This window comes from Felis catus, chromosome D4 (assembly GCF_018350175.1).
Source record: "Felis catus isolate Fca126 chromosome D4, F.catus_Fca126_mat1.0, whole genome shotgun sequence".
Lineage (NCBI taxonomy): Eukaryota > Metazoa > Chordata > Mammalia > Carnivora > Felidae > Felis > Felis catus.
In genome coordinates, this window is record NC_058380.1 from 54,967,721 (window position 1) to 54,993,454 (window position 25,734).

Genomic DNA, 25,734 nt, shown 5'->3' on the forward strand with positions numbered 1-25,734 from the left:
AATGTGAATTACATTGATAAGCTGATTGCTCAAAGAGGCTTTACTTATTCTGAATAATCTCATCATTACTTAAATTAGGGCTTTAATATTCTAGAAAGACATACCTTTACTTACGAAGGAAAGAGCAAGTTTTAGAAAAGTGAATCCAAACAATCAATGGCATTTGACAATATTGGCATTAGAATGACATTTGTTCTTTTGAGCAAAACCCAAGAAAAATAATTCTAATAGGACCCTCTGGGCAGCAGCAAATAACAGCCTTGCATGATGTCATCTCAATAGATAGAAGTCCTCCCCAACCTTGCCATGAAAAATGCTCAGTGGTTTGTCTCTTTATTTATCTGAAGTATTATTTCTTTGGCCTCAGAAATAGCTTTGTCTACTCCAATTTCTGGATTGTCTTTTATTTTTCATATTCTCAAATTTCTCTTATTTATCTAATACCCTCATATTTTGTGATATGGGAGCAGGTGGATATTACATAATTTTTGAGCTCTTATACAAAACAAAAGTAACATTTAGAATCTTAAAATAACACAAACAAGCTTTCATGTTTATAAATTCCCAAACATTAAATTTTCTTTCACCAAAATATTTCCTAATTGTCTTTTAATTAAAATTTTTTTCAATAAAATATTAGATATGCTTAAACTACTTAAGATATTTAAAATTGGAAATGGTGGGGGGTTTGGGTGGCTCACTCAGCTAAGCATCTGACCTTGATTTCGGCTAAGGTCATCATCTCACAGTTCATGAGTGCAAACCCTGAGTCGGGCTCCATGCTGACCAAGTGGATCCTGTTTGGGATTCTCTGTCTCTCTGTCTCTCTCTCCTTCTCAAACAAATAAATGAATAAATAAATAAATAAATAAATAAATAAATAAATACTTAAAAAAAAAGAATGATAGCATTGGAGTCCATCTCACTTAGGTTTAAATCCCAGGTCTTCTACCTAGTTTCATAACCCTGAGAAAGCCACTTAATCTTTCTTAACCTCATTCTAGTACCTGCCTCACAGAGTTATTATGATGATTTTATAAGATTATATATGAAAAGCACTTAACATAAGGCCAAGCCTTTGGCAGGTGCTGAATAAAAAATTACTGTATCACCATCATCATCATCATTCGAATTGGACAATCTCCAAAGTCAAGTAGCTTAAAATAAAACAAAACAAAAAAGCTAGAGTAAGTATGATCATTGCCAAAGGTTGGAATTCGAGTTCACAAGGGAGATATCTATTTATATTAAGGCTTTAACAATAAAACACACTAAAGAGGAGAGGTCAGGATGATTCATTGTATTCCTTGTGCTGGATGCCAGGTGTTTTTATATATACATCTCAAGTAAGCTTGACGACAACCCTGGAAGGGAGATAGTATATGCCCACTTTACAGATGAGAAAATTGAAACTTAGAGGGGTGATGTGATTTGGCCAAGATCATGCAACTGTTAACTTGCAGAATCATTGCTCAACTCCAATTTGTTTGACTCCAAAGCCCCATTTCAACTAAACTTCCAAAGTAGAGTCACTTTGGGGACTATTCCCACTGTACTGCTCACCCTTATGCAGACTACATCTGAACTGAAAACATGAGTTTGAGAGTGACCCAGGCTTTGTCAACCCTCAACTTTTATTCTCTCTCTTCTCACACAATCTGATCATACCAAAGGAACTCCAGAATTAAGAGAGCTCATAACCACACCTGCTGCCTGCATACAGCCTGACTCTGCTGGCTCAACTCTACTGGTTCTTCTCTGCATGGAGTTGGAACATTTCACTACCCTGGACAGTGCTTTTCCCCATACTGAGCAAATCCGATGGAGCCGGATCAGGGCTGACTATACTTCCTGTGGTCCCAGGAACACAGTCACGATAATTACCAGTCAACTTTGGGTTGAAGAAGTTGCCTGACTCAGCAAGGCTGGCATTTCCTCCTACACAATTCTTTCCAGTTCGTTGGCATTGGTATCCAGGAGTGGCTGGAGAATTTTGATAACAGCTTGCTGGTTGGATTCCAAGAGAATAGCTCAGATTCTGCTGAAGACTCATCAGAAAGTGGAGAAATACTGACAAAGGAAGTTAATGATGACCCCTTTGGAAACTTTGACTACCTCTACAGATGCCTTCACAACTATTTAAAGTATCACCTTGGAGCTAACTGAGACACCAGAAAAGGAAACAAACCCCATGAATGGAAATTAACAATCAGGCTGTGACCCACTTAAGTAGGTGTTATGCCGCTTGCCAAAGTCCTGCCAGAGAGCACACCCTGGGTTAATGGCTTGGTGCCTTCCTTTTCATCACTTTTATTATTTTTTTAAGTTTATTCATTTATTATTTCTGAGGGAGAGAGAGAGCATAAATAGAGGAGGGGCAGAGAGAGAGAGGGAGACACAGAATCCAAAGCAGGCTCCAGGCTCTAAGCTGTCAACACAGAACCTGATGTTGGGCTCAAACTCACAAACCGTGAGATCATGACCTGAGCCAAAGTCAGACGCTTAACCAACTGAGCCACTCAGGTGTCCCATTCTTTTCATCACTTTTAGATGAAAGTTACAATTGTCTCCTAATTCCCTTGCAGAACTGTGCCCTCTTCCTCCTTCACCTCCATTCTTGGTAGCTTTTTCTAACTACTAACTAACTACTTCATAAAACACAAGCAAAGAACTAGAAAAGGTGACTGGCTCAAACAATTGTGGATATTAACATGTTAAGTTATATTTACCATGTAATATAGAAGTCATGAATCGTGAGTTAAGACACTGTATTTCTGTAAGCTGTGGGCAATACTTGGCACACTTAGAGTGATTCATAAAAGTTCTTTAAAGACCTTCCAAGACTGGAACCCAATCAACACCTCTAGTTACACCTCCTTTGCTATTTAATCTATGCTCTTGTCTAACACTGTCTAATAGGAATAAAATGTGAGTGACTTATGTCATTTTAAAAAATATTTTAAAAACTAAAAGAAACAGGTGAAATTAATATTAAGAACATATTTAACCCAATGTATCCAAAATATTATTTTAACATTTAACCAACATAAAATAATTATTAATGACATAAATTCTTCTTCTTTTTTTGGGGTACCAAGGCTTCAGAATCTAGTGTATATTTTACACATACATCTCCTTTCAATGCTCACTAGCCACATTTCAAGTGCTCAGTAGCCTGATGTAGTTAATGGTGACCTCATGGGATAGTGCAGGTCTAGTCAAAGAAGTTGGAAGAATACACAAATAAGGAAGTAGTACAAGCTCTCCAGAGGAAAGTAAATATAGAAGGATTTAAGGCATTCTTGCTGTTGCATAAACTTTGCTCCCCAGGAGGGTGTGCTGAGACTCAATAGTAATTAGCCTACACCATTTTGGTCTGATTTTGAGGGAAGTAGAAACTGAATGAGGAAGGTGCCCAATCTGTGAAATGTCTTAAAAGCACAGAACCTTATAAACTAAGAGTGCTCTGCCAAGAAAAAAAGACCGTTTAAATGAGAGAGTGGGAAAGAGAAGGATGAGGATGCAGAGAGAAGGCTCTATTACTTCTGAGATCCCTTCTAACCTGGGAGTTTTATGATTCCATATTCTATCAATTTTGTAAATGAGTACTTTTAAAGTGTTTTGCAAATGTTTGTTCTTTTTAAATAATTTAACTATTCAAGCTAAAATTTGGTCGATGCTACAAATTCAGGAAATGAAAAATTTAAGTGCCGATCCCATCCTAAGTGGATGAACATGGGTTCAGGTTTCTGGGGTTCACATCAAAGAAGGTTCTAACTTATTTGCAGGTACTTTGCATAGTTGCCTAAAACAGTGGGTTTGGAATCTGAAAGACCTAGGTTCTAGGTTGGCTCTCGTGGTTACAGGAATTGCAACTTTGGATGAGTCTCTTAAACTCTATATATCATCTATATGATGGAAATAATAATATCTATCACTCAAGCTTCATGAAAGAATTTACTTAGATAATATGCAAAGCTCCCACAAAATTCTCCACAAATGGTAGTGATTATGCCTTGTTACTTTACAGTTTAGATTATTCAAGGACAGCCATTCCCATGTAGTAAAACCTTTGGAATGGTTTCTTCACGTTGGTGGAAATTTTCCTTATAGCAACAGCTAAAAAAATGGCTACATAAAATAGTATTTCTTCCAACTCCAAAGGGCTCCCTTCCAAAACAGCCACTTAGGAACAAGAGCCACTGAAAAGTGATTGATGTCTTCTCATCAGCCCATGGCAGGAACTGGTTTGTGTAGCAGCATCAGGCTGAACTGAGAAGAACCAGGGACTAGACACATCCTTTGCCAGGGGGCTCCCAGTGGAGTTCTTGCAGACTATTCTTCAGTGTGCTGTGACTCAAATTCAATTCTAAGCTGTAGTTGTGTGATTAAAAGCCTAAAGGAGAAAACAAACAAAGAAAACAAAACCCCCAAACAGCCTCAAAGTCCTGCCGCTCTGAAAGACCTCTGGCAACAAGAAACTTATCCCTCTAGTAGGGCGGAAGGGCCAAGAGAAGCATTTCCATTTTGCAACTCTCTTACTAACCAAAAACACAGGAGAGGTTTTCAAATACGTGTACATTGACAAAGGATTAAAAAATCACAGGGGAGGGTGTGGGTGGGAAGCAGCACAAAGTTTCCTGGACATCTCTGTCCAACACCACATATTTAGAGGTCATGTCAGAAAATGATACCTGCTCATAGGACTTGCTTCCTTTTAAGTCACAGCTTTACATCGTTGGCTTATTCTGGAAATAATAATTGCTCCTTCCTGGGGTGCCTGGGTGGCTCAGTCAGTTAAGCATCTGACTTACAGTTCGTGGGTTTGAGCCCTACATTGGGCTCTGTGCTGACAGCTCAGAGCCTGGAGTCCGCTTTGGATTCTGTGTTTCTGTCTCCACCCCTTCCTCGGTCTCTCTCTCTCTCAAAAAAATAAATAAACACTAAAAAATTATTAAAAAATAATAATTGTTAATTCCCAAGGATTGTTTTGCATTCCTAAAATATCACACTGCCAGGAATACTTTGAAAAGCTCCATTGTTCAGGGTCTTGGGTCCTTGACTGATAGGTCCCACCCAATGAACTGGTGCATAAAATAGATAACCTAGAAGCCAACAGCCTGGTTTTGAGCCAGACATACCTACCATTAGAGCTTTGGCCCTGCTCATTATTAGCTTGTGATCTTGACAAATCGCTCTCTTAATTCTCAGTTCCTTCTATAAACTATGGATAAAAAGATATCTACCTCATAGGATTATTGGCCCAAATAAGAAAGCCTATAAAGTACTTAACATAGTAGTATTAAGTAAGTGTTAAGTAGCACGTAGTAGTATGTCAATAAGTGTTGGCTGTTTTCCTCTACAAAATTTTTGGGACTGTGTCTTAGCAGTTTCCAAAAAGTGAAACTAGAGAATTGCCAAATAATAGCAATCTATGCAATCCCAACAATTTATGCAACAGAATAATATTGCAGCAAGACCATTTACCTAGCTCCACACAAAGCTCCTGAAGAAGAAAAACATCTGTGAATAAAGCACAGCCCATTAGAGCTGCAAGAGCCCTTAGATACCACTCAGTTTAAACTTTTCTTTTCTAAACAAATGAAATCTTTGAGAGGTAAAGTAACTCATCCCATGTGAAAAGCTAGTTAGAGGCAGGGCCCAAGTTCAAATCCAAATATCTTGACACTTAATTCTGTGATCCAATGAGTTCAAGTGCTTTTGCAGTTAAAACAACTCCTGAAATGCCAAGACATGAGTCATCACAAGGAAAATCTCCTGTATCTCTCATTCATCCCATTAGCCATTCATTTGAAATTCCATGGTCATATCCTAAGATGCTCTCTCAACAGCAAACAGAGGGCAAATGATGACAAGAAACTGCCTTAGCAGGAAATGCCCTCCAAGTCACTGCAAACCTGAAAGCCATCACCATGATGGCCATTTTGCCTAGATTCATTTGAGAAAAAGGCACAGTGTGTGAAACACTTCATCAAATGCCTGTGACCATTTATGCCAAAGAATTGGGAAAAATAATCAAACTCTATCCTCCGACCTGTAACCCAAGAGGCATATGAAGAAGGTTGTACCAGACAGTCTCTAGGATGATACCCAATAATCTCCACTTCTGATATTCACACGCTGGGGTAATCTCAAGCCCTAGAGTGTGGACTGAATTTACTGACTTGCTCCTAACACACAGACTACAGCAGAAGTGATAGGATGTCAATACTGATACAAGGTTATAAAAAGACTGCATCTTCCATCTTGGCCACTCCCTCCCTGGGGGAGCCATCTGCCATGTTGTAAGGTAGACTGGTGGAGAGGATCACATGAATAAGCTTAGAAGCAGATATACTAAGGTCTGATAATAATCATGTTAGTGAATTCGGAAGCAGGTTTTCAGCCCCAGTCAAGTCTTGAGGTGACTGCAGCTCCAGCTGACAGCTTGACTGCAACTTTATGAGAAACCCTGGGCTAACATACCAGCTAAGCTGCTCCCAAATTCCTGACCAATAGAAATTGTGCAATAATAAATGCTTGCTGTCTTAATCTGCTAAATGTTGTAGTAAATTGTTAAACAACAATAAATAATGAATACAAGATGCAGACATGGTTGGGATAAACCACCCCTGAACAGAAGGCTTGATGAAATGTTCCCTCAAAGAGCAAATATCTTTATTTTCATCACAGACAGTCCAGAAAAACACTAATTTTCCGTGAGACTCCTCCAAGGCTCTATGAAAATCAGACAATTATATGTGTAGATGATATCAGTGTTATTCTCTGGGCTGTGAAAAGTGGGAAAGTTTAGTGTATTGCTATCCTCAGTGCCTGGCCCATGTTGGCTTTCTATAAATAATTATGAATGAATGAATGAAAGATCTATCCTAATGGCATAACTGTGGGTCTTCACTAGTATCATGGAGATAATATTTTTAAAATATCTTCATTTATTTCCATAATTTTTTATTAACCCAGGAGTTATTTCTTTCCCATGCATGTCATCTGCCTTAAAGATAAGCCAAGAATCATGCTGTACTAGGGAAGGAGAAGGTCAGCACCAACTCAAACAAATGTCTTTTTTTTAATCAGAAAAAGTTTTGTAAAGTAACATTTTATTTTTTTATTAAGTATAATTAATATAAAGTGTTATATTATGTGGGGAAAGAGGTTCAAGAATTCCTTATACTTACATAAATGGGTTAGAAAAAAGCTTAGGGTGGAAAGCTGCCCCCCCCCCCTTTGGGGTAAAAGCACCCAAGGCTAGCTAGCGAGATATTGTAATGGAACCATGAGAAACTTGTTGTATCACCTGCAGGAAATTACTTTCCATCAGACACCAATATACTATTGTACTTTGATCACAATCTCCACTTGCCTCCCAGACCCTTTGCTTCTTACACACAAAAGTTAACGATTGCTATCTGATTGTTTTCTTCACATTCACCACATGTGTAAGATCTTGAGAGCACAGTAAATACAGAGACAAAAATCCCTGTTCAGGGTTCTTGTCTCCTACTGGACATTAGCCCCCCTCATATTCAATCCTATGTCTGCTCTTTTGCTGGACAAGAGAGAACTCCAGACTCACAGTCTGCAACAATATTAGTTTCAGGTATATAATATAATGATTCAAACATTCTAAACCATTCTCACTGCTCATCAAGGTAAGTGTACTCTTTCATTTTTAGTGTTCATTTTTTTTGAGAGAGAGAGAGAGAGAGAGAGTGAGAGAGCACAAGTGGGGGATGGGCAGAGAAAAAGAGACACAGAATCTGAAGTGGGCTCCAGGTTCTGAGCTGTCACGTAGAGGCTGACACAGGGCTCAAACCCACAACTTGAATTCACAAATGTGAGATCATGACTGAGCCAAAGTCAGATGTTTAATAGACTGAGCCACCCACGTGCCCCTAGATAAGTGTACTCTTAACTCCCTTTGTCTATTTCACCCATTTGCCCAACTCACCTCCCCTCTGGCAACCACCAGTTTGTTCTCTGTATTTAAGGGTCTGGTTTTTGTTTTATTTTATCTTATTTTATTTTATTTTATTTTATTTTATTTTATTTAAATTCAAGTTAGTTAACATACAATGTAGTATTGTTTCAGGAGTAGGACCTAGTGATTCATCACATACACATAACACCCCCCAGTGCTCTTCCCAACAAGTGCCCTCCTTAATGCCCATCACCCATTTCGCCCATCCCCCCCCACCTCCCCTCCAGCAACTCTCAGTTTGTTCTCTGTATTTAAAAGACTCTTATGGTTTGTCTCCCTCTCTGTTTTTATCTTATTTTTCCTTACCTTCCCCTATGTTCATCTGCTGTGTTTCTTAAATTCCACATATGAATGAAATTATATGGTATTTGTCTTTCTTTGACTGACTTATTTCACTTAGCATTATACCCTCTAGTTTCATCCATGTTGTTGCAAGTGGCAAGATTTCATTCTTTTTTATGGCTAAGTAATCTTCCATTATATATAATTTCTTCTTTATCAATTCATCTGTGGATGGACACTTGGTAGCTTTCATATCTTGGCTATTGTAAATAATGCTGCCATAAACATAGGGGTGCATGTATCTTTTCAAATTAGTGCTTTTGTTTTCTTTGGGTAAAAAGCCAGTAGTGGAATTACTCGATCATATGGTAGTTCTATTTTTAATTTTTTGAGGAATTTCCATACCGTTTTCCATAGTGGCTGCACCGGTTTGCATTCCCACCAACAGTGTACAAGGATTCCTTTTTCTCCACATCCTTGCCAACACTTGTTATTCCTTGTGTTTGTGATTTTAGCCATTCTGTCAGGTGTGAGGTGATATCTCATTGTGGTTTTCATTTGCATTTCCCTGATGATTAGTGGTGTTGAGCATCTTTTCATGTGTTTGTTGGCCATCTGTATGTCTTCTTTGGGAAAATACCTACTCAAGTCTTCAGTCCAATTTTTTTTTAATTTTTTATCTGGTGGGGGAGAGAGAGAGAGAGAGAGAGAGAGAGAGAGAGAATCTCACACAGGTTTTGATGCTCAACATGGAACCCAGTGCAGAGCCTGACACAGAACTTAAACCTATGACCCTGGGATCATGACCTGAGAGTAACTCAAGTGTTCAACCGACTGAGCCATTCAGGCGTCCCCCCTGTCCATTTTTTAGTTGGATTTTTTGTTTGGTGTTGAGTTGTATAAGTTCTTTATATATTTTGGATAGTAACCTCTTATAGGATATATAATTTGCAAGTATCTTCTCCCATTCAGTACACTGCCTTCTGTTTTGTTGATGGTTTCCTTCACTGTGAAAAAGCTTTTTATTTGGTATAGTCCCAATAGTTTAAGTTTGCTTTTGTTTCCTTTGCCTGAGAAGATATATCTAGAAAATATTGCTATGGCTGATGTCAAAGAAATTACTGCTAATGTTTTCTTCTAGGAGTTTTATGGTTTTAGGTCTCACATTTAGGCCTTTAATACATTTTGAGGGGTTTTTTGTTTATAGCATAAAAGGGTGATCCACTTTCTTTTTTTTTTAAGGGTGACCCACTTTCATTCTTTTGCACATAGCTGTCCAGATTTCCCAGCACCATTTGTTGAGGAGACTGTCTTTTCCCCATTGTATACTCTAGCCTCTTTTGTCATAGATTAATTGAACATGTAAGTGTAGGTTTATTTCTGGGCTCTCTATTCTGTTCCATTTATCTATATATCTGTTTTTGTGCAGCATCATACTGCTTTGATTACTACAGCTTTGTACTATATCTTCAAATGTCTTTTTTTCTAATTCCATAGCAAGACAGTCTTGAAAACCAGACATTGCAGAGAGAGAAATATTTTTTTATAAATTCTAAAATATCCTTTTTTACACATAAGAAGCAATGTTTCCATGTCTGAAAATAAAGTTTTCCTCTAAGCTATGGGCAGAGTGGATGCAGAGGTGACCCAAGGGAAGTTCCTGTAAGACAGGAATAGAAAATAAAAAGTATTTTACCAAAAGAAGAAAAGAAAGGCAAGCGGTGAAGTGCTCGGGGCCCTGGCTTTCCCTTCTGACCTTTGTTTCTGAGTGGCAACTTAAAGGCTATGCAAAAGAAAACTCCAGAAAGTTTGGGGAAAGGAAAACCAGAGATATTTGTGCCCCACTCCCAATTTGGGATTTGGAAGGAGATTGCCTCTCAGGGTACACTGTGTGGACATGGGGTATGACAAGAGCATAGAGGAAGACAAAGAGAAGTTATATAAAAAAAGTTATACTTGTTGCACTGCTTGCTATTCATTTTGTTAAATTTTAACTCCAGTTCACAAGTAGGTCAGCTTAGGTTTGCCTGGTTCCGGGGGTGCCCCTGAGGCCCAGGCTTAGGTCTTTCCAGTAGCCTGTGGGAACAAATGTGGAACAGTTGTTGTAGCTCTGATTGACTCCCACTTCCTTCTGTCCAGGAGTGACAAGATCCTGCCCAGAATCGACTGTCCACACAGCATTAGTCAGCAAGTTCTGTCATTGCAGTTGGTGCCCTTAGAGTAAGCATACTCCTTTCTCTTTTGCAGCAGAGTGGTTATAACCACAGGCAGATAGACCTGGGTGCCCACAGTGGCCCTGCCAGTTGTTAGTTGTCTGACCTAGGGCAACTTTTGATGGGCCTTGATTTTCATTATCAATAACAATAACATATTTATAATAAATAGGTATAATATTTCAGGGCTTACAGCATGGAAAGCACTTTACAAAGCATATAATATGCCTTATCTCATTTAATTCACACATTCACCATAGGTGTAGTAAAAACTGTTTTTATCTTCATTTTATAGAAGAGAAAACCTGCCCAAAGTTGCACAACTAATAAGTAGCAGTAGGAATTGAATCTGGGTCTGGCTGACTGCAAAACCTGTGAAGTTAATGGCCATATAGGAGGACTCCTTGGTGGGGCTGATGCTCTGAGCACCTCGGAACATAACGACCCCTTATATGTAATGTGCCTGCTAATCTGTGTCAATAGTTGGTCCTGAATAGTATCAGCATTGGTCCCTGTGTGGTCAAGGTAACTCTTTTCTGCGTATACACAACTTTTAAACAAGTCCCACATTTATTCTGACAAAAATATTTGAATATGTAACTATGACTTCTCAGTTTCCATTAAGCTCCCTTCTGGGGCTGGGGTCATGCCACTGCACGCTCCCCCTAGATTTGGAGACTGATGCCTCCTGGTGACCGCCTGCGGCAGCGTTCCTTAAAGCCAGTGACAGCCTGGGCAGGTTCCCAGCTGCTGAAATTAGCCTGCAGGATCCTTGAAGGCAAAGGTATATTTTAGGACAGAAGTACCAAACAACATCACAGAATGGCAAGTGATCAGAACACAGCCCCTTCCACGTTTTCCCTGATGTCCAAATAGTTCATGCTCCTGTTTGACCCTATTGTATAGGTGGCTTGTATACAATGAGAGAATCTATTTATTTGTTAAATCAACAAATATTCATGTACATACAATTCTGGAACTGAATGATAATAACTTTCTTTTAATACATTATAATTATAATAAACAAATTATCTTCTTCATAGGACTGCACCACATTTTAGTTAGCAAACTTATTTATTGCAAGTGATTTCATTATCTGCTAAATTCTTCCATGGGAATCATTTAGAGTTCCTGGTAATAATAATGACTGACGATAATGCTTCTTAATGAATTACCATGAGTAAGAAGTATGACTCAATAGCCCCAGTATGGAAAGAACTTTCTGATCTAGATCAGGAATATTCAAGACAGAAAAAAACTCAGATGTTTTATTCCACACTACCCCCTGCCCCATGGGCATAATTTACAAATCACGAAGTAGGCTCAGAGACTCTATGTCATTTTCAAGGTCATTCAGTGAGTTCCAGACACAACTATGGGTCCTGATTCCTAGGGCAGTGAAGTCACGTCACCTCACCACACCACACTTCCCCATTCACGTTCTGCCATACAACTATGGCAGTAACTGTGAACAGGTAACTCACTACTCTCCACTTTGGGGATGGAACTGAGAGGTTATTACACAGGTCACATTCACAGGAAGAATGCAAAATATTTGTCGAATAGAAAGTAGAGATGGGCTAGGAATCCAAATCCAGGAGGAATTTATTGAACCTTCAACATGCCAGACCACCAGCATCTCATCTCATTTGTACAACAATCCATGCGAATGACATAACTACCGCATTTCACAGCTGAGAAAATGGGGTTTAGAGAGGGCATGAAGTGCCCTTAATTCACACAGTAAGTAATGGAGTGAGGATTTATTATTGGACGTTGTGATTCCAGTCCAGGTCCTTTCTACTTCCTCTTGGCAACACTTTATTGAAGTTTCTATTAGCACCCTCAAGGGGAAGAAATAAGGATCTCCTTGGCTACATACATGTCCAAATACTGCATCATGTGCTGTTTCCAGTGTCCATTTTGGGTAAAGGCACAGCATTGAGCTCATGGCTTTTGTGTTGAGGAATTATTCTTCCCTCTGATTGATGAACTGAAATTATTCAGAAAGATCTTAGGTAAAGTGTGATTGCTGGCACAAAGGACAATGGTAATGGAATAATAATAAATTACAACCTCAGGCATCTTCCCTACTGTTCCAGCTTGGACAGCTTATTATCACACAGATAAACCCTCCCACTAGCTCAGGAAAAATGTAAACATCAGCTTCTGCATTTTGCCTATATTGATAGTTGGTCATGTGCCAAATGGGTTTGGTTTGCAATTTAGTACGCAACAGTAGAACTTCTAGATCCACCATCTTTGGCTTGTATTTTATCTCCCCCACATGCTCAAAAGCTCCACCATTTCATTTCTATGCCAGCTGGGAATATGTAACTCTTTACTAATTTCCCCTGTCTCTTATAGATCAGGTCCTCTTCCTCCTCCTCCTCCTCTACCCCCTTCTTCCCCCTCCCCCCTCCTCCTCCTTCTTCACCTCCTCCTTCTCCTTTTTTTTTTTTTTTGTTGCATCACCTTGCTATGTATGCTAGAAACCTTTAAATATTTAAAGTTGTAATTTAGCAAACTACAGACAAGCCAGAAATAAAAGTCTGGATTAAAAATATTTTTTTCTAGGGGTGCCTGGGTGGCTCAGTTGGGTAAGCCTCCGACTTCAGCTCAGGTCATAATCTCACAGTCTGTGAGTTTGAGCCCTGCATCAGGCTCTGTGCTGATAGCTCAGAGCCTGGAGCCTGCTTCGATTCTGTGTCTCCCTCTCTCTCTGCCCCTCCCCTGCTCATGCTCTGTCTCTGTCTTAAAAATAAATAAAAACATTAAAAATTTTTTTTTCTATACAAAAGGGTTAGAGATGCACTAATCCAAAGAAGGAAAAGACTGAATCTCCAGCACAGGTTGTTTTGAGAAGTTGCTGGATATACTGCCTTTGTAAGGTGACACCCTGTTAGCCATTGGTGTAGAGACAAAGGGCATACAGTACCTATTGCTGGATTTTCCCTTCTACAAAGTTTCTCCTCCTGCCAGAGCCCTTTCCTTTTGCTTTCTCTTCCTAACTTCCCATTCCCTGCACACCTGCATGGCAGTACAGCTACAGCTTCACCCCCATCCATTGGTACAGCTCTTATCATGACCACCAACAACCTTCTAGTTGCTAAATCTATTGAGTCCTTTCATACTTGTCCTTTATGCCAAACTGTTTATTGCTCCTTCCTTTTCAAAACTCTCCTCTTTAGGTCAATAATAATAATTATTGTCATTATTATTATAAGTTTGCATTAATAGAGTGCTTACAATATATAAAGTGGTATGTTAAACACTTTACATGTGTTCTGTCCTTGAATACTCATAACCCCATGGGATAACTATTATTATTATACCTAGGTTACAGATGAAGAAATTGAGGCCCAAAAGGTTAGCTAACTTGTCCAGAGTGACACAGCTAGTAAGCACCACTTTTCTGAACCCAGGTTTCCCTAATGCCAGAGCCCATGTTTGTAAGTCTTATCCTACATTGCCTCATAAATTTTTCAGGACAATGACTATATAGAAACAATAAAGCCACTAAAGTTAGATCTAGATCACAATTCATTTTTCCAAATTTGAGCTAGAGCAATGTTAGAAAATAAAGATGGTTTTTAAAGGTGAGAGTGAAAATAGATCATAAAAGTACCACCAAATAAATTTAGTCTTTTAGAAACAAATTAAGGTAAAATGAAAAAGCATTTGATCATCTCCAAGATTTTTCCCCATATCTTGCTTAACATGTGGGTATTTGGTTTTCAGCCTATGGAAGACAGACTCTGGAAGGCCCCCATGACCCCTACTTCCTGGTGTTCACACGCTTGGATAATCCTCTCTCAGTAAGTGTGAGCAGGACCTGTGACCGGCTTCTAAGCAACAGAATATGGCAAAGATGATGGGATGTCACTTCTGTGTACACTAGGTTACATTTTTAAAGACCATCTTGCTAGCACACTCATTCTAGAGACTCTGCCTGCTGCCCTGGTGAAATAAATGGCCACGTTGGGAAGTCAACGTGAGAAGGGAGTGAAGGTAGCTGCTAAGAACCATGCGCACCCTCCAGGCAATAGCCAACAAGACGCTGGAGCCCTTCGTCCTACAACCACAAGGGAATGGATTCTGCCGAAAATCCAGTTGAGCTTGGAAGCAGATACCTTCCTAAATGAGCCTCCAGATGAGAAGGCAGCCCAGATGACACCTTCCTAGGGAGACCCTGAGCAGAGGACCCAGCTAAGTCGAGCTCTGATGCACAGGAGCCATGACATAATAAGTGTGTATAGTTTTAAGCTGCTAAATTTGCGGTCATTTTATACGAATACACAGCCTCACTCATGGCCTTTCCCAAATTTCAACAAAAATTCTTATGAAATCACACAAAAAGGACTGTAAAAAAATCATAACAAGACTGGATACTGTGTCTGAGAGTCAGTCTGTTCTCAGAATCTTGAAGGGACTGTGCCACGAAAAGAACCTGTGTCAATTATTCTATGTACTAAACGAAGGGCAATTGGTATCTACTCCTGCATAATAAATTGCCCCAAAATTTTAGTAGTTTAAAACACCTGTTAGTATTTATTCTCAAAAAGTTAAAGGTAGCATTACCAAATGATCCAGCAATTCTACTCCTAGGCATATACCCGAGAGAATTGAAAATATGTGTTCACACAAAAACTTGCACACCAATGTCCATAGCAGCATTATTCTTAGTAGCCACGAGGTGGGAACAACTCAAGTGATTAAATGGATCATCTGATGATGAATGCATAAACAAAATACAGTATGTCCATACAATGGAATATTATTCAGCCATAAAAAGGAATGAAGTGCTGATACATGCTACAATGTGATAAAGCTTGAAAATATTATGCTAGATAAAAGAAGCCAGACACAAAATGTCACATATTATGTGATCTATTTGATATGAAATATCCAGAAAAGGCAAATTCAGGAAAACAGAAAATAAATTACTGGTTGTCGGAGGATGGGAGGAGAGAAGAATTAGGAAGTACAGGATTTATTTTGGGGGTGATGGAAGTATTCTGGAATTAAGCAGTGGTAATGGCTGTGCAACATTATGAATATACTAAAACCACTGAACTGTATGCTTTAAAATGGTGCAAATGGAAAATTATATGAAATATGAATTTTATCTCAATTTAAAAATTTACATAAAAAATAAATAAGATAAACATTTATTGTTTCTCAATTTCTGTGGATCAAGAATATGGAAGTGAATTGCCTGGGAGAGTCTAATCTGGGGTCTTTCATAAATAGTCAAGATGTCAGCAGAAGCTACAGTCATCTTAAGAAGTCTAAACTAAACTGGACTAGAGCTGGAGAAATTGCTTCAAAAATAATTCATTCACATGGCTATCAAATTGGTGCAAGTTGCTGGTGGGAGGCCTTGGTTCTTCTCAATGTAGGTTTCTTCACAGGGCTGAATGAGTGTATTTACAACGAGGCAGCTGGCTTTCCCCAAAACAAGTGATCACAAAGATAGCAAGGCAGAAGATGACATATCTTTTATTTCCTAGCCTTAGAACCCATGAAAGTATTTTCACAGAAAGCAAGAGATTTTGTTTAGCTTCTAACCACTTTTCTTTCCCTATTAAGAAAGTTAAGGACTTTACCAACTAGAATACTGAGAATACAAATCTTCCAGGAATGATAGATAGATAGATAGATAGATAGATAGATAGATAATTGATAGATAAATAGATAGCAGAATGTTGTTCTATCCTATTTATTCTACTTTTTCTACATTATCAGCAGCTATAACTCCCACTAACCATGTCAGCATGAAGTGGGGAATAAAGGGAGGGGATTAGGACAGCAAAATGACATAATGCCATCAGGTAAAGAACAGTAGGTGGAGCTGGAGAAAGATAAACCCTGGGGAAAAGGTATACAGGAAATTATAGATTTTCACAATACCATCTGTTTAGTTACTAGAGAGCCTGGCAGTGGGAGTAGCAGGCTATAGTATCTCAGTCCAGCCAAGCCAGACTAAATGAACGAGTGCTAGATTTTGCTATCTGAAAATAGAACACAACCAGATTCAAAAGGACAAAGAATGAGGTCAAAGACTATCCATTTACTGTATTTGTTGGTAGAAATATCTCTTACTCAATTGTAAGTTTGTAGGGGAAAAAGCATAAAGCTTATTTTTAAAATGCTGTAGAACAAGGAAGAAGGAATTGTATACTCAGTATAAGAAACCTCAGAACATAATCTAATTAGATCCAGAAAAAGAAAACTCTAGAAATCTGTTTGCCATTTTTAGCAGGGTATAAAAAAATAAGACTGTTTATCATTAAAAAAATTATCATAAAAAACTCTCATAGAAAAAATATAGGAACAATCTAAGATGGAAGATAACAGGATGATATGAAAATGGAGATGAATGAGATGAGAAAAGTTACGAACTTCAGTATATAATCATATTTAAGTCTATAGTTGGAGATAACATTTACACTATGAAAAACATGAGGGGAAAGGAATGAAGAAAATACAATTTTTTTAAAAAGATAGTTATGGAAGACAAAGAAAGAGACTTGGACAGAAGAATTATTCACGTTCCTTCCAAAGAAGAAAACTTGAGACAGAAGCAGTAATCAAAGACATATTTTAGGAATATTTTTCTGAGTTGAAAAACACTGGAGTATGAAAGTTAGGAAGGAAAGGGTTGACTCCTTCTCTACCCAGGGTAATAAATGACCTCAATCAGACGTCACTGTAAACATGTCAAGGGTACTTTTTCTTGAGTATTCTCTATCTACAGAATATTTTCATCAGGATATGCATAGTCTGTCTAGTTGCTTATTTTGAATAGAGCTGGAATGTCCAGATTTAAGAAGCATAGCTGGAGAATCAGGGGGTAGTCACGTGGGCATTTTCCTATCCACGTGTAGTTGATGGAATAATAAATCAAATGGTCCTTCAAAACCAGAATGGCTCCCTTTGTGAATAAGATTTCCATACACATTGTTCAAAATTAATTGGTTCTACACACATTGTTCAAATTCCATTTAGCTAATCCAAAACCAAAACTCAAGCCCAATGTGTAAAAATAAAAAGGACATTTTGGCAAACTTTTTCAAGCTTCTGATGATTTCAGGCTCCTTCAGGAAAGGAATGCTTTATTTATACCTGGTGTTTGCCTCTATCCTTTGAATTATTAGGAGAATTTGAGGAGGAGTACGATCTATGATTGCCATGTGTCTGCTTTGACTTCTGTGTTAGTACAAAGATTGGAAGGGTGAACATGCTCCAGGCAAGACTAATAACAGCAATAACTATCACTTACCATGGAGCTAGGTACTGTGCTATGCATTTTACATCCATTCTTTCACTGAATCTTAAAAACAAACCTAAGCAGTAAAGTACTATTGTTATTCCACTTTATGTTAAGGAAACTGAGGCTTAGAGAGTAATTTGAGGTCATTTAAGTGTGTATTTATTTATGAGAGAGAGAGGGTGGGGAGCAGAGGTAGGGCAGAGAGAGAGAGGGAAACAGAGGGTCTGAAGTGGGTCCTGTGCTGTCAGCACAAAGCCTGACTCCGGGCTTGAACTCATGAACCATGAGATCATGACCTGTACCAAAGTCAGACGCTTAACCGACTGAGGCACCCAGGTGCGCCTCTGAGGCCACTGAAAGTCTCGATTCAAGGGGTGCCTGAATGGTTCAATCGGTTAAGCGGCCAACGTTGACTCAGGTCATGATCTCATGGTTTGTGAGTTCAAGCCCCACATGAGGCTCTCGGAACGGAGCCCACTTCGGATCCTCTCTCTCTCTGCTCCTCCCCTGCTTGCTCTCTCTCTCAAAAATAAATAAAAACATTTTTTTAAAAAAGGTCTCAATTCAAGTAGTAGAGTTGAGGTTCAATCTATGCTACTCGATTGCCAGGCTTGAATCCTCAACTACTGTGCCTCCTGTCTCCTTTTGGGAAAAAAAAAGAAGAAGAAGGAGAAGGAGAAGGAGAAGGAGAAGGAGAAGGAGAAGGAGGAGAAGGAGGAGAAGGAGGAGAAGGAGGAGAAGAAGAAGAAGAAGAAGAAGAAGGAGAAGAAGAAGAAGAAGAAGAAGAAGAAGAAGAAGAAGAAGAAGAAGAAGAAGAAGAAGAAGAAGAAGAAGAAGAAGAAGAAGAAACTCTTCCCTTTTGCGGCCATCGCTGGAGCTGTAGCGGCCAATATGAAGGTCAGTCCGTTTTGGCCTCTGACCGGAGCACGAGCCGTAAGAGGCATTTCAGTGCACCTTCCCACATTCGCAGGAAGATTATGTCTTCCCCTCTTTTCAAGGAGCTGGGACAGAAGTACAACGTTTGATCCATGCCCATCCGGAAGGACGATGAAGTACAGGTTGTGCGAGGACACTACAAAGGTCAGCAAATTGGCAAGGTAGTCCAGGTTTACAGGAAGAAATACGTCATCTGCATGGAAGGAGTACAGGGAGAGAAGGCAAATGGCACAACTGTCCACGTGGGCATCCGCCCCAGCAAGGTGGTCATCACTAGACTAAAACTGGACAAAGACCGCAAAAAGATCCTTGAGTGCAAAGCCAAATCTCACCAAATAGGAAAGGAAAAGGGCAAATATAAGGAAGAAGCAATTGAGAAGGTGCAGGAATAAAGTAATCTTACATACGACATTAAATAAAAACTGTCAAAATGATGAGGAAAAAAAGAAAAGAAAAGACACGTGTAGACATACTCTGGGAAAAAAAAAAAAGGTGTAGAATTGTATGGATAAAAAAAAAAACAAAAAAAAAAAAAACACCAAAACCTTACAGGCACACCTACAAACAAGTTGCGCACAAAGGAACCAGCTGGCCTCAGGCTTTTCTCGGGCAGCACAAGTGCCAGAACGCACTGGAGTAACATCTTCAGAACTTTTAGGAGAGAAATGCTCCAATCCAGGTTTTAAATATTCACTCAAATAGATGTGAAGGCAATCAAAAGGCAATCTCATGTTTGTGAGAAACTAAAAGTCTCTCTACTCACTTATCCTCTTAAAAATCAAGCAAGCAAGCAAGCAAGCAAGCAAGCAAAGAACAACCCTGAAGATTAAGAGACAAATCAAAATTAATGGGGAAAATAGGAAGATGTAAAAGAATTGGCAACAAGTATCAAAAACATTTTGAAATACATCTAAAGAATTATAAACTCCGTTACTAATGGAATAGAGTTGTCAAACTAATCCTGACAGAAAGAAAGGTTATATAGTCTAAAAACATTTTAATTAAACTCCAGATTATATAACGAAAGACTAGAAATGGAGTTGCGAAAAGGAAGTTATTTCTTCATTCATGTATAGAAGAAAATGCAAAGATACCATTTCATTTCTTATTTTGATAATTACAAAAAATACAGTTAATAATATTTTTTAAAAAGCTAAAGAACTACTAGTGATCTTCAAAAGTAGAAGATAATAAAAGGAAATAAAACTGTATAAGATATAGGAAGATATTATCTTTATACGGATAACAAAATTATAAAAGATATAAGAAGACCACAAGTACATGTTAATTTCTCCATGGCTCAGTTTCCCCATCTATGAATAGGACTAATAATACCTACGTGATTTGTTGTTGTGAAAATCAAAATGGTTAATGTACACAAAGTGTTTAGAATACTGTCTGGCACATTGGAAGTGGTATATAATATTAGCTGTATTATAGTATTACAGTGTATTTTTAAAATGTCTATAATAATACAATGTTATTTTTAAAGTCCTTTATAATAAGCAGACATTACTTTTCAAATTGAAAGAAAAAAATGTTACTTAAAAAAAGTTAGAGGGGCGCCTGGGTGGCGCAGTCGGTTAAGCGTCCAACTTCAGCCAGGTCACGATCTCACAGTCCGTGAGTTCGAGCCCTGCGTCAGGCTCTGGGCTGATGGCTCGGAGCCTGGAGCCTGTTTCCGATTCTGTGTCTCCCTCTCTCTCTGCCCCTCCCCCGTTCATGCTCTGTCTCTCTCTGTCCCAAAAATTAAAAAAAAAAAAAAAAAAAAAAGTTGAAAAGAAAAAAAAAAGTTAGACAACAGTTTTAGGGCAAACTTTTCTTTCCATCTTCCCTTTTACTATACAAAAATAATCAACTTTAAAAATTATTATACTATGTATATATGTAAATGTAGTGGCATAAAATTTGAGTTTGAATTTTAAGATCCTTGACATTGTAATTGCAAACCCTCTATTTACTTCTCCAAAACTCTACATTGCCCTTGGTTAGATTCCATTTTTTCTTCTCCAAATTGTACCCCAGGGATTTTAGGCACCAAATGTGATCTCATAAACTGCTAGAATTATAAAATATGCATTAGCAATTCCAACACTTTGGTGTTATGTTAGGTTCCTTCACCCCACCCCAAATTTGCTATGTCCTAACATCAACATTACCTCGAAGAGGGTCTGAAAAGTATAGCCCAGGTAATTATAAATGCTTGAAGAATCAGTTCTATAGCAATATTCATGACAGTAGATACTAGTGTATTTTCCACACCTTTCTTTTTCAGGTTAGATCCATAGAAATAAAGTGGAGGAATGTTCAGAAAATATGAGCACAAACGTGTGTGCACCTACACTCCCACCTACCTGATATAAAACCTTTGAATTGAGACAGTGAATACTTGCAGTGTGAACCCAGTCAGCTCTTTCGACTCCTGGTTGTGTTACATACTTGGAGTTTTAGTTTGCAAAGGAGGTAAAAGGGGAATAATGACACAGATGTGGGACAAGTTACACAACACTGCCTATCACAGAAAACGGTCCCCTTGCAAAGAGGAGCAAGTGCCTGTTTTTGTTTTTCTTTTTCCTTTTTTAAACATTTATTTATTTATTTTTGAGAGAGAGGGAGAGACAACGGGGGCGAGGGGCAGAGAGAAAGGGAGACAGAATCCCAAGCAGACTCCATGCTGTCAGCGCAGAGCCTGATGGCAGGGCTGGAGCTCACAAAGCATGAGATCATGACCTGAGCGGAGATCAAGAGGGATGCTTAACTGACTGGGCCACCCAGGCGCCCCACAACTGTTTTTCTGGTTAATGTCATGTCAGATTTAGGAGGACAGGGAAAAGGGGCGATCAAAGCCTTTTCCTAACTTCATCACTGGGGACACATTCATCAGTGTTTCTGAAATTCACACTAGACCACAGCATATGGGTTTCTCTTTGTTTTCTGGTGTTTCTTTTTTGTGCCTTTTCTTAGGCATTTTATTGGGAAGCTTTGGGAGGGCACTAACACAGAATCATGGAAACTCATTACTTCATTTTATTATTTTTTTTTAATGTTTATTTATTTCTGAGAGAGAGAGAGACAGAGCATGAGCAGGGTAGGGACAGAGAGAGGGAGCTACAGAACTGGAAGCAGGCTCCAGGCTCTGTGCTGTCAGTACAGAGCCTGACACCAGGCTTGAACTCACAAACCATGAGATCGTGATCAGAGCCGAAGTCAGAGGCTTAACCAACTGAGCCACCCAGACACCCACATTACTGCATTTTAAACCTTTTTTTCCATCAGGCTAAAACTTTAAATGACACAAACTGAACTTTAAAATTGCTGTTTGGAATTATATCTCCCTTATGGTTCTAAGCACACCTCTTCAGCTGAGTTCTAATATCCTGGGATTAGAGAACTATGCTAATATCCATATACTTCCCATGCCTTTAATGATTTTATTAATTTTTTTTACATCTCTCAGTCATCATCTTTTTGCATTGAATTCCAACTTTTTCAAACTTATTCTCCTTCACCAACACCCTATTGCCTTTGGTAACAAGAGCACATCTTCCCAAGAGCTTCATATGTGGGACTACTTAGGGAGATAACAATTTGGTGCTCAAAGAGATATTCTAAAATATTGGTTCACACAATGAAGAAAACCATGAACAAAACAAAAACACAATCTACTGAATGGGAGAAGAATTTGCAAATGATATATCTTATGAGGGGTTAATATCCAAAATATGTAAAGAACTTTTACAACTCAACACCAAAAAAACCCAAATAATCTGATTAAAGTGGGCACAGGAACTGATTAAACATTTTTCCAAAGAGTTCATACAGACGGCCAACAAACACATGAAAAGATGCTCAATACCACCAATCATCAGAGAAATGCAAATCAAAACCACAATGAGATATCACTTCACACCTGTCAGAATAGCTAAAATCAACAACACAAGAAATAGCAAGTGTTAGCAAGGATATAAAGAAAAAGGAACCCTTGTACACTGTTGGTGGGAATGCAAACTTGTGCAGCCACTGTAGAAAATGGTATGGGAGTTCTTCAAAACATTAAAAATAGAACTACCATATGATTGAGTAATTCCACTACTGGCTTTTTACCCAAAGAAAACAAAAGCACTAATTTGAAAAGATATATGCACCCCTATGTTTATGGCAGCATTATTTACAATAGCCAAGATATGGAAGCAATCCAAGTGTCCACTCACAGATGGGCTGATAAAGAAGATGTGGTATATATATATATATATATATATATATATATATATATATATATATATATATATAAAGGAATATTACTCAGCCATAAAAAAGAATTAAATCTTGCCATTTGCAATAAAATGGATGGGTCCAGAGGGTATGATGCTAAGTGAAATAAGTCAGCCAGAGAAAGACAAATGCCGTATGATTTCACTCACATGGAATTTAAGAAACAAAATAAATCAGCAAAGAGAGAAACAAACAAGAAACCCAGACTCTCAAACACAAAGAACAAACTGATAGTTGCCAGAGGGGAGGTGGGTTGAGGGACAGATGGAATAGATAATGGGTATCAAGAGTGCATTTACCCTTGATAAGTGCTGAGAAATGTATAGAATTGTTGAAACATTATATTGCATGCCTGAAACTAATATAACACTGTATCTTAATTATACTTGAACTTTAAAAATTAAAAATAAATAAATAAAAGAATAAGCCATCATTGATGCAAAATAAGTAAATAAAATATTGGTTCAATGGGTATCTAATGGCTGTCAGAAAGAAATTAACTTCTATTAGCGAGAGAGTATACCACTTGCTTTATATGAAAAATGTAACACTATCAAAAAATATTGAAATGCAAGCAGCTAACAAAAATACTGTCTGAGTGTTCACAGCCTCTACAACTTCCTTCTAAGAAGAGTGGATTTCGGCTGCTGGACAGGTGCCCAGACCCTCCTTCGCTCTGTTGTACCTGAGAAACAAGCACATTGTGGGGAAAATAAACCAAACCTAAAGAAATCAGAGAGATTTGGTTATTCTCCATAACAAAGCACTCAAGCACGAAGGGAAGGAGAGAGAGGAAGACCAACAACTTGGTTGGGTATTAAAAGAGTTTGCAGGAGAAAAGAGAGAGGAAATCATTCACTTCAGAAGCCAGTGCCAGATGTGTATGTGTGAGTGCTGTGTGTATGCCTGGAGAACATTCTGTCCCAGAACACATACTATTTATTAAGGATATTCTGCCACTTTGGCATTTTGTCGAAAGGCACTGAGAAGATATGAACTACTTCCAACTATATTTTCCTGTCCTAATCCTGGGATGTATTTTGTCATTCATATAACACCACAGGGTGATAGGTCCACATGGGGCTCCAGATATATGTGGGTTACAAAGATAAGGCATTTATTAGCTATACTGACCATAAAAAAACAAGTTAGTGTCTTGGAATTGCCTTCATTTCACTGTTTTTCCATCTCTTATGATTAGACAGCCATTGGCCACTTGATCTTCACCAGTGACAGCCATATATGATAACATGTAAATATAGATGCAGTTTAAAATATGGTCAAAACTGTTTTTTCCAGATTTTCTGATAGTAAAACATTTCATAATTTTTTGATAACTCTTGTTTTCTCCATAGATTTCCTTTGTGATTTTTTTTAAACCAGACAACTTCTTGAGAGGCATATTTAAGTTTTACATGTTTACAAGGAAGTTTACAGTTGAAATGATAAAATAAATTATTCCAGACAAATAGCACCATGCCATGTGCCATGGGTTGTGTTCCCCTAAAAATGGCATGTTGAAGTTCTAACCTCCACTACCTCAGAATGTGACCTTATTTGGAAGTGGAATTTTTTAAGAAGTAATGAAGTCAAAATAGTTCATTAGAGTGAGCCTTAATCCAATATGACTTGTGTCCTTACAAGAAATGGGAAGTTTGGACACCGAGTAAGACAGATATGCGCTAGGGGGGACAATGTGAAGAGACGCAGGGAGAATGCCACGTGAAGGTGGAGGACGGGAGTTTTGCAGGTAAACAAGGAACTTCTGGTACTACCAGAAGCTGGAAGAGGCAAGGGGGAATCCTTACGCAGGTTTTAAAGGGAGCGTGGCCCTGCCAATACCTTTACTTCAGACTTGGAGCCTCCAGAACAGTGAGACAGTAAGTTTCTGTTGTTCTAAACCACCCAGTCTGTGGTACTTTGTCATGGCAGCCCCAGCAAACTAGTCCATGGTGTATTAAACAGTCTTAGCATTTTGGCTGACTGTCATTACTGTCATGAGGGCACTATGGGCTGGACGTTCTCAGGATTGCTATTGCTGTGGTCTCTCACTGTGCCAGGTGATTTGCAGTCACTCCTTGTGAAAGTACTTAACAGGTGAGTGTCTTCCCTATGAGGAATTTTTCTCTTCTCTTTTCCTTCCTCCCTCCCTCCATTCCTTCCTTTCTTCCTTCCTTGCTAGCTTGCTTCCTTCCTTCCTTCTTTTCTGAAGTTCAACTTGATTATATTGTCTCCCTCAGCAAGGTTGGTCACCTTGCATTTTTCTAGAATTTAAGCAGTTGCTCATGGAAATCTGAGTTCATTGGAACCATATCATCAATATATTCTCATTTAATTTTAACATTTCAGCCTGATGCCCAGGTTAGACTCTTAGGTCATTGTCAACCACTTAATATGGCTTGGTCACCCCCACTCCTTGTCTCAACTTTGGGGCAGGGCTCAGGAATAGAACAAAAATGTGCGCTTTCACATTACTAATTTTTTCTTAAATTGAAATTTTAATTGTTGTAATTTATGACCCAGCAAAATGCTTCTGGCTTCAACATGGCTGTATCATAAGGGCTAAGTCAGCATACTTAATCAAAATGTTGAATCCCTGCCCCAAACTAGCAATGCAAGAGCAAGTTAGCAACATTGGTATCCAGATACATTGAAAGTGATGCAGGTTCCACTTCAATGATATCCACTGCCAGAAGGCTGTGGAGGAAGACAACCTTCTAAGATCCATTAGGGATCTTCCTATAACCTAACACACT

The 25,734-nt window shown here is 38.6% G+C and overlaps 1 protein-coding gene across 1 annotated transcript; it reads left to right on the top strand.

Moving 5' to 3' along the window:
• Window positions 1-18,641: 18,641 nt before the first annotated feature.
• On the top strand, window positions 18,642-19,102 carry LOC123381719 (60S ribosomal protein L26-like). Its single transcript, XM_045043471.1, has one exon. It carries the CDS (start codon window positions 18,799-18,801, stop codon window positions 19,096-19,098), a length of 300 nt encoding a protein of 99 aa, XP_044899406.1. The 5' UTR covers window positions 18,642-18,798; the 3' UTR covers window positions 19,099-19,102.
• The last annotated feature ends 6,632 nt before the right edge of the window (window positions 19,103-25,734 follow it).